Below are 10,561 nucleotides of genomic sequence, written 5' to 3'. Positions count from 1 at the left end.
GGGGGGGGGGGGGGGGGGTGTGGAGATCAGGGTGCAGCTACCAAACACATAAAAAAACATAATCCAATCAAACACAAGCTGAAGCAGAGAGTGAGTGACTAATAGCCAAACCTCTGCTATCCTCCCCAAGTAGAGACTAACATGACAACATGACCTCTGACCTCTACTTACATCTCTCACTGAACCTGTATTAGTACATGACAAATAAAATCAGTTTTAACTTGGAAAAGCAGCTCACCTTTAGGCAGGTCCTCCCCAGTGTGACACAGTGAATAAGGTGGTGCAATGGCTCTATCTCCCTTTTCATTACAAGGAAACCCAGGGTAGAGTGGGTCTTGGTAAAGGCTCAGTGTCTGAGGCAAAGGCATCAAGGGCTGGTTAACTGCCTGTATTGACACAGGAACTGGAGAGGGTGTTAAATGAGCTTGGGACACAGCAGAATCAGGTCCAGTGGTCAGGGTCTGTGTCACTGATAAAACAGGGATTTGAGCAGGGACACCTACAAAAGAAAAGAAAAAACTATAAAAAGATGAAAATAATTTTCTACAAATATGTTTACATTAAGCTAAAAAGTAAAGAATGTTGTATTAACCAGGGACCCTCCTGACATACAGTAGAAAATGAACCCAGGAAACAAGCTCTGCATCAATGTGGTCTGAGTGTAGCTCTTACAAACATATGTACACAGAGCCTGGCAAAGAGTTCAATGAGGGCAATTAGAACTGGTCCATGGGGAATGAAACTTTGCTATCAGTGCTGAGCAACCAAAGCAACCAGTGGAGATAACCAGCTCACACATCTTCCTCCTGGGACGTTGAGGGCACATCTCAAATGAATTCCACACTGGAAGCAGCGAAGAGCAGAGGATTGCAAAAAGAGGCTCCATATATCTAATCCTACTCTGAGGTCAAGCTCTCACTCGAGCATTTGAAGTCTCTAACTTGGAAAGCTTATGTTGGATGGGTCATTGGATATTTAAAACTAGTAACTAACCTGTTGGTCCAAAAGATGTAGGCTCACTTGGCCAGGCTGGCACAGTGGCTGGTAAAGAAGGCACCGCAGGAGCTAGATGTACCTCTGGAGAAACCAGAAGGGGAGCTGGATTTGACAAAGACACATGTTCTGCTGGCTTCTTCAAAGAGAGAGAGTGGAAAGAGATAAGAGTTCATTTTAACCACCAAATGTACTCTGAGTTGCCTACCTTTCTACTGCAGCTTCTATATAAATGGTTTTTCTGGTTTTATAAATGAAAGAAAAAAAGCACAGTGGCTAAAAATCCCAAACAAATTTGATCCTAACCAGGGATTGCCTGCCCAAAGTCACAGAAGTCATTGGCAGAGTTAGAAACAAACTTTGAAGCATTGAACACAACGCTTTTAAGGCAAGGAAGCAAAACCATTGAAATCACTTTGAAATTCATGAATTACTAAGAATAGTTCTTCACATGAAGACATGCCACAAAACTGAATATGCTTTCTAACTGACATAAGGATGTTAACTGAAAGGCAAAGACTACAACCTTTCTCTATGCCTGTATTAGACCAAGAATCAAAATGCCTGCTGGAACTCAGGTTTCTTCATCATTAAATTCAAAAGTTGGTGATATGGCTATTTAAACATTTTTTTTTCTAATCTCTTTAGTACAGTCTAACCATTACATTCCCTACCATCTATAAAATAACTGTTAAGAATGCAGACAACTGAAAAGTTTTTAAAGTAGAAATTTCCAAAAATCAAATTTTCAAGCCAACCCACCAAATATAAACTTACTCAAAATCAATTCAGAAGAATGACTTCTATGTCCAAAAAATAGTATATCTAAAAATAATACCCCATAGAAACTGGGAACATTCTAAAAAACAGCATTATAAAAAATCACAGCTATCCAAATTAAGATGTTAAAATATAATCTCCCATTTTCTATATAGATGTTTTCTGTTTTTAAATGTTATCAAATACAGAGCTAAGAGAAGGGAGCCTTCTATGTCAGATGCAACAATGTACTTACTTGTTCTGCAGGAGGTGAGCACTCTAATTTCTTTGACTTTGATGGTGATGAAATTCTTGCACACTTATCATCACTAATATTCTTTAGAAGCAAAAAAAAAAAAAAACACAACATAATTTTGTATTTCAAACACCCACATTCTAGGATCATAGTGGTTGCCTTTATTGTTCACTCTACCTGCACCTGATTGAACCCTCTCGACTGTCTCTTTTTCAATTACATCTGGTCTTCATCAGATAGTAATACTGCCTGCACATCTTTATATCAAACTACTGGGACATTTTTATTGGGGACGTAGTTTCAAAGAGCACACTTTTCCTTTAAAAACCTCAACCTACTGCCCTGGCCAGGTGGCTCAGTTGATTAGAGTGTCGTCCCATGCACCAAAAAGGTTGCGGGTACAATTACTGGTCGGGCACTTACAGGTGGCAGCCAATCAATGTTTCTCTCTCACACACATCAATGTTTTTCTCCTTTCCTCTCTCTAAAATCAATGAACATATCCTCAGGTGGATATTTTTTTTTTTAAATCTCAATCTACTTATATATTATTGGAAAAGCTATTTCCCACCAATTCAGAAAGGTCATCATAATGTACCCTACAAGAAATGGTTACAATTTGTGAGTGTATTCTCCTCAAGCACTACTATCTTTTCCCCATTTTTTCTCTACTTTTCTACTTCCCTAACAGTTATCAAATGAAGTCATCATCTCCTACTGCTTCTTCCTGATATATTATTATCACAGTGTTACAAGGAAAATGAAAAGATGCAATTAGTATTTAAAACATTTACCTCTGATGTGCTTGGCCCAGGTTTTTTATCCAGGTGAGTATGTCCATGACTAGAGTCTGTAACAGATCAAGATAAAAAAAAAAAAAGAAAGCATCAGCCACTTTGAAGACAGAAAAACAAAATATAAAAATAAAGAAAGCCAAAAGTACTAGTTGCATCATGTTTAGTCAGTGAAAATACAGTTTTCAGAATGATATTTATTTAACAGGAGCGTTAGCCTGAGTCAGCAACAGTGAGATATATGACATTAAACCGCTCAATGATTTTAAAATGGTTCTTTTTCCAATGGATGACTTTAAACCAGACACAGAACTCCAGTACATGCTTTCAAATGACGAAGTAACATACCTTTATCTTTTCGTTCTTCGGTATCCATTCTCCGCCTGCTTCCTTTTCTATCACTCACATATGATGATTTTCTCTGGACACATGGATTGCTACTCTGAGAAGATGACTGACTGACTGATGAGCTCTTCAAAAAAACAAAACCCAACACTTTGTGTTAAAGATTTACCCATAAATATACTCATTGTACATCTGATTAAAAATCTCAAAATTCATAGCCATGTCTTTATACTTCCAAAAATAAGACCTAAGATTCATATTTAATTATGTCCTCTACAGTTATAGGCTTATTAATAAGTCTAAGTTTTAGGCAATCAGACAGACCTTTGGCCTAAATTATTTTAACACTTCTTCGTATCCTTATTTGGGAAAGCTGCTCTGACCAAACTTTCATCTTGTAATTTATACTTTCATTATTTGCAAAAATAGCAAGCACCCTTCATAGAAACCTTCAAAAACAGCTATTATAGAGCCACAGTCCTTTTGGGGGGAAAGATACCGAAGTGCAAATTAACAGATACAGTGCACTGTGACTGTTATTCACTGAAATGCTACTGACCCTCAGCAAATCATGTAAGCTCTGCATGAGATCTAACCTTGTAATTGGTGTAACAAAGGGACTGGAGTAAGTCAGGTTTTCAAGCTAAATTATCATTGAAGATCCTCTCCTGTTCTGGTACTAAGTAAATATTGCACAGAGCTGAGAAGAGGATCTTAGCCTTCTGTGACAGGAGTTTACTAGAAGACAGGATTCCAACTGCCAACTAGTAATCTAAAAATGATGAGCATGACTCCATTCTGACAATCAAAAATTTCACATTGTATTCCTACATTACAGTAGTCATATTCTTACCATTCACTAACTGAAAAAGGACAAAAAGCTATGAATACAAGCTTAACTGATTTGTGCCTTTTTTTAAATCTAAATATTATGGGAAAATAACATGTTACATAAAGATAAATATACTTAACACACAACCCATGTCTAATTCACATATGGATGTGGGCACTTTTTCCAATAATCCCTAAGCTCCAAACCCTATGCCAGACTGAACTCTCAGTCCAGAGGAGCTGCTTTCAACCAAGCATCTCACACCTCTAAAAAGATTCCACAGGGGCCAGTGGACAGATAATTGAGTGTGAGGGACATTATTTAATGTTTTACATTGGTATACTGGGAAGCCCCTGTAACATTTCATTTTGTTTAATCTATTGTTGAGAAAAGGTGTCCAACCAACATTCTGGATCACATGTCATTTAGTACCACTTTCCAGTACTTAAAAGACCATGGTTTCCAGTGTCCCAAACTGAATCACATTTCCCTATCCTGCCAATGAACCCTCTTCACAGACCACTGACTTCACTCTACATGAGAACTGTTTTCCCTTCTGACTCCACCAAAATAATTAAGAAACCTAAAGAGCCCTACCTGGTTTGGCTCAGTGGATAGAGCCTTGGCCTGCGGACTGTAGGGTCTCAGTTCAATACTGGTCAAGGACACATGCCCAGGTTGCGAGCTCGATCCCCATTAGGGGGCGTGCAGGAGGCAGCCGATTAATGATTCCCTTTCATCACTGATGTCTCCCTGGTACTAAGTAAATATTGCACAGAGCTGAGAAGAGGATCTTAGCCTTCTGTGACAGGAGTTTACTAGAAGACAGGATTCCAACTGCCAACTAGTAATCTAAAAATGATGAGCATGACTCCATTCTGACAATCAAAAATTTCACATTGTATTCCTACATTACAGTAGTCATATTCTTACCATTCACTAACTGAAAAAGGACAAAAAGCTATGAATACAAGCTTAACTGATTTGTGCCTTTTTTTAAATCTAAATATTATGGGAAAATAACATGTTACATAAAGATAAATATACTTAACACACAACCCATGTCTAATTCACATATGGATGTGGGCACTTTTTCCAATAATCCCTAAGCTCCAAACCCTATGCCAGACTGAACTCTCAGTCCAGAGGAGCTGCTTTCAACCAAGCATCTCACACCTCTAAAAAGATTCCACAGGGGCCAGTGGACAGATAATTGAGTGTGAGGGACATTATTTAATGTTTTACATTGGTATACTGGGAAGCCCCTGTAACATTTCATTTTGTTTAATCTATTGTTGAGAAAAGGTGTCCAACCAACATTCTGGATCACATGTCATTTAGTACCACTTTCCAGTACTTAAAAGACCATGGTTTCCAGTGTCCCAAACTGAATCACATTTCCCTATCCTGCCAATGAACCCTCTTCACAGACCACTGACTTCACTCTACATGAGAACTGTTTTCCCTTCTGACTCCACCAAAATAATTAAGAAACCTAAAGAGCCCTACCTGGTTTGGCTCAGTGGATAGAGCCTTGGCCTGCGGACTGTAGGGTCTCAGTTCAATACTGGTCAAGGACACATGCCCAGGTTGCGAGCTCGATCCCCATTAGGGGGCGTGCAGGAGGCAGCCATTCCCTTATTCCCTTTCATCACTGATGTCTCCCTCTCCCTCCCCCTTCCCCTCTGAAATCAATAAAAATATATTTAAAAAAAAAAAAAAAGAAACCTAAAGATAGAGACCATCTCTTTCATCAGAGAAGCATCCATCACAGCCCAGTGTCAGACACAGAGTAAGGGCAAAGACACCAGATTCCATGTACTTCCACCTCCAACAGCAAACACTGAGCAGCTCTTACTATATATAATTTTAGGTGCTGGTGTGTTTAATAAGGAACACTGAAAAGACTTTCTGATTTTATAGATGTAGCTTAACTGAATATAGATGTATCTTGTTACTTTGGCTAGCAACATATTTTAATTCAAAATATTAACCTAGAAGTGAGCTAACCAATTTACTTGCCTCAGCTCTAACACCAACTAATATCTTTAGACTTCACATTCCTCATGAAAAGGAGGGACGATTACATTCAGTTTATTTTTTGTTATTTAAATCCTCTCCCAAGGACATTTTCTTTGATTTTTAGAAGGGAAGGGAGTGTGGGGGTGGGAGGAGAAAGAGAAAAACATCGATGTCTGAGAAACGTCGATCAGTTGTCTCCTGCACATACTCCAACCAGAGCCAGGGACCTAACCAGCAACCTAGGCATGTGCCCTGACAGGAACACGTCTTTTTGATATACGGGATGATGCCCCTACCAACTGAGCCACACCGGCCAGGGCAAGGTACCCTTCAGTTTACAAATTATTAGTCTTATAGATTAATATAAAGATATGGTTTAATATAAAAACTACAGTTGACCCTTAAACAACATGGGACTTAGGGGTGCCAACTTCTCCCAGGCAATCGAAAATCTGTGTATAACTTTTAACTCCCCAAAAACTTAGCTCCAGGTGTCCCTCAGTATTACATAGGGAATTTGTACCAGGACTCCAAACAGACACCAAAATCCATGGATGCTCAAGTCCCTTATATAAAATGACCTAAAAGAATGCACACAGTTAGTCTTCCACATCCACAGATTCTGTGGTTAGTTGAATCTGCAGATGGGAAACCAGGGGAATTCAGAGGGCCAACCGTAGTTACTGAAAAAAATCTGCATTGTAAGTGGACCCACACAGTTCAAACACATGTTGTTCAAGAGTTAACTTCTATTAAGGAGAGATTTCAAACCAATAACTTTTAAAATCTCTTTTTATACATACAGAAAGGGCTGGGAAAGCGTGTTCATCTCGGTTTTGAATCTCATAGAGTAATCGAGATTCTTCTATAGCTTGCTTCTCTCTGCGTTCTTCTGGGGAGAGGCCAAAATAATTAGATTCTCGACTGGCGTGCTCAAAATCCTCAACTCTCTCGCGATCAGGTTTTCTGTTAAATAAAACATTTTTGTCACGAAAAAAAAGACAAATGTATTGACTACCTAAAATAAAATAGCCTGTTTTGTCAATACAAATATTTGACTAATTTTGCTACACAGTGACTATAGACCTTTTGGCAACCTGTAGCATCATGCACGCTACATTAACAGAATCAAGAAGATAAACTTACAATAGGGAAAGGTAGAAAAAAAAAGTGATACAGAAATAATTGAGGGGTTTTTTTTTCCTTTCCATCAGAGCAGAAATGTAAGTACTGAATATATTTCTTTACCCCACATTTTAATACTTTCATAAGAATTCACTTTCAAAAGAAAGGGAAAGTTACTAGTTTAGGTCTCAAAAGCATTCTACTTCTCTGTTCTAAGTAAAGGGCAACATCAAAGGAAACAACAGGACCATCCTCTGCTTTTTGATACCACCAAGGGAGATGTAAAGCTAGAAAGAAGAAATATTAAAATATGCCAGGCTAGATATTAACCACATCTCAGTATAATTTTGGTCAAACAAGGATGAAAAAAAATTCATGAATACAACTTAGTAGCCTATAACACATTCCTATTGATTTTGTATGACTTGTAATTACAGGCAATATGAATACTATTGCCAACGTGTCTAACAGTTTCACAACAGTGGGAAATGAAAAGTCAAAACCTAAAGGAAAAATAGGTTGTCACAATCTGAACATATAATCCGAACAAAAGTGGGAAGTGATTTTTTACATCTGAAATAAGGAACAGCCACTTTGCCCTCAGATAGTGCCACTTAAAAATCACACCCTGCTGAACCGGTTTGGCTCAGTGGATGGAGCGTCGGCCTGCGGACTGGGGGGTCCCAGGTTCGATTCCGGTCAAGGGCATGTGTCTTGGTTGCGGGCACATCCCCAGTGGGGAGTGTGCAGGAGGCAGCTGATCGATGTTTCTCTCTCATCGATGTTTCTAACTCTCTGTCCCTCTCCCTTCCTATCTGTAAAAAATCAATAAAATATTTAAAAAAAAAAAATCACACCCTAATTCCAACAGGGCAAATGTAACCCCAACAGTACTGGGGGGGGGGGGGAAGCAGGGGAGCAAAATGGACCCTCATAATCTTTGACCAGTCCTTCTCAAACCCCAGTCACAGAAGACTCCAAAGAGGACTCAGCTAATGCCAGGAGTCTGGAAAGTTAACACAACCTTAAACCATGTCCATCCTGTCACCAAAACCGTCCATCTTATCCTCACCCACTACAAAGAGAACCAAATCATCCCTATTTGCACCTAACTGTAAGAAAAATATTCAGCAATGATATTACTATCATTTTCAGCATTCACATAATGCAACCACAAACAGCAACCCTGCTTGGTTTTTATTACACTTTTATTTTTTTCAAAGAAAGAGACAAATGAGAAAGAAATGAAAGGTGAGAGGTCATGAGGGATCTCATGGCTAACATTAAGATTCTATTCTGGAGGATAACAAGAAATATCGAAACCAAGATGGCGGCATAGGTAAACACCGGAGTTTGCTGCCTCGAACAACCACTTCAAAAATACAACTAAAAGACAGAACGGAGAGAGAGAAACCAAGATGGCGGCCTAGGTAAACACCGGAGATTGCTGCCGCAAACAACCACTTCAAAAATACAACTAAAAGACGGAACGGACATCACCCAGAACCACAGAAAAGCTGGCTGAGGAGAGACTCTTCAACTAGAAGGAAAAATAACAGCACACCGAGGCTCAGAGGAGGCGCAGTGTGGAAAATACTCAGGTGCGGAGGTGCGCGCGCAAAGCGGGCTGGTGGCTGAGAGCGCGGTTGTCGTTTTCGGTCAGGGGGGAGTCTCAGACTCTGAGCTCCAGATACGGGCGAATCGCTGGGGACTCGGACCCAAACGGGAGAAGCGGGAGTGTCTGGCATCAGTTGGAAGGCAGCTTTCCCTCCGAGGTTTGCAGCGGTTCCGGGGGTTCTGAGAAGCAGAGCCTCTGGGAACAGGACTGAGGGCACCATAACGGCTCCCTCCGCCCGCCCTGTTGAGCCCGCCCCGCCCAAGCCCTGCGCAGAGCCATTTGCCGGATCGCCTCAGGCAAAGGCTAGATTAGCACCTCCCCAGAGGACAGAAGTTTTCCGCGGCAGACACAGCTGATTCACACAGCCAGTCGGCCTGGTGGTCAAATCCCTCTAGTATTAACTACAACAATCAAGGCTCAACTAGAACAAGACTGCGCACAAAGACCACTAGAGGGTGCACCAAGAAAGCATAAAAAATGCGGAGACAAAAAAACATGACAGAAATGGAGGATATAGAGCTAAAAAACGCAATTTTGAGGGCTTGCAATAAACTTCTGGAGAGCCTCACGAAAACTAATGAGACCCTCGATGCTATGATAAAGAAACAACTAGAAATTAAGCATACACGGTCGGAAATAAAGAATATTACACCCAATAGCAGACCAGAGGAGCGCAAGAATCAAGCCAAAGATTTGAAATGCGAAGAAGCAAAAAACACCCAACCGGAAAAGCAAAATGAAAAAAGAATCCGAAAATACGAAGATAGTGTAAGGAGCCTCTGGGACAGCTTCAAGCGTACCAACATCAGAATAATAGGGGTGCCAGAAGATGAGAGACAGCAAGATATTGAAAACCTATTTGAAGAAATAATGGCAGAAAACTTCCCCCACCTGGTGAAAGAAATGGACTTACAGGTCCAAGAAGCGCAGAGAACCCCAAACAAAAGGAATCCAAAGAGGACCACACCAAGACACATCATAATTAAAATGCCAAGAGCAAAAGACAAAGAGAGAATCTTAAAAGCAGCAAGAGAAAGAGACTCAATTACCTACAAGGGAATACCCATACGACTGTCAGCTGATTTCTCAACAGAAACTTGGCAGGCCAGAAGGGAATGGCAAGAAATATTCAAAGTGATGAATACCAAGAACCTACAACCAAGATTACTTTATCCAGCAAAGCTATCATTCAGAATTGAAGGTCAGATAAAGAGCTTCACAGATAAGGAAAAGCTAAAGGAGTTCATCACCACTAAACCAGTATTATACGAAATGCTGAAAGGTATCCTTTAAGAAGAGGAAGAAGAAAAAGGTAAAGATACAAATTGTGAACAACAAACATGCATCTATCAACAAGTGAATCTAAGAACCAAGTGAATAAATAATCTGATGTACAGAATGAACTGGTGATTATAATGAATCAGGGACATAGAAAGGGAATGGACTGACTATTCTTGGGGGGGAAAGGGGAATGGGAGATGCGGGAAGAAACTGGACAAAAATCGTGCACCTATGGATGAGGACAGTGGGTGGGGAGTGAGGGCGGAGGGTGGGGCGGGAACTGGGAGGAGGGGAGTCAGGGGGGGGAAAAAAAGAGGAACAAATGTAACCTGAACAAAAAAGATTTAATTAAAAAAAAAAAAAAAAACTGTGGTACATCTACACAATGGAATACTACACTGCAGTAAAAAAAAAGAAGGAATTCTTACCATTTACAACAGCATGGATGGAACTGGAGATCATTATGCTAAGTGAAATATCCCAGTCAGAGCAATATAAATATCACATGATCTCACTCATTTATGGAATATAATGAA

General features: G+C 40.0%; 1 protein-coding gene across 2 annotated transcripts in view; it reads right to left on the bottom strand.

Moving 5' to 3' along the window:
• Window positions 1-10,561, bottom strand: part of OTUD4 (OTU deubiquitinase 4) — a 42,677-nt gene that overhangs the window by 6,404 nt on the left and 25,712 nt on the right. For both annotated transcript variants that reach the window (XM_005864868.2, XM_014538515.1), the window contains 6 exons: window positions 6,805-6,967; window positions 3,151-3,274; window positions 2,803-2,858; window positions 2,009-2,089; window positions 994-1,132; window positions 239-499 (listed from right to left, as the gene is read on the bottom strand). In XM_005864868.2, the coding sequence (XP_005864930.1) occupies window positions 239-499; window positions 994-1,132; window positions 2,009-2,089; window positions 2,803-2,858; window positions 3,151-3,274; window positions 6,805-6,967 (824 nt within the window). The remainder of the gene's footprint in view (window positions 1-238; window positions 500-993; window positions 1,133-2,008; window positions 2,090-2,802; window positions 2,859-3,150; window positions 3,275-6,804; window positions 6,968-10,561) is intronic.

This window comes from Myotis brandtii, unplaced genomic scaffold (genome assembly GCF_000412655.1).
Source record: "Myotis brandtii unplaced genomic scaffold, ASM41265v1 scaffold192, whole genome shotgun sequence".
NCBI classification, from domain to species: Eukaryota; Metazoa; Chordata; class Mammalia; order Chiroptera; family Vespertilionidae; genus Myotis; species Myotis brandtii.
This window is presented reverse-complemented; position numbering and strand designations above follow the sequence as displayed.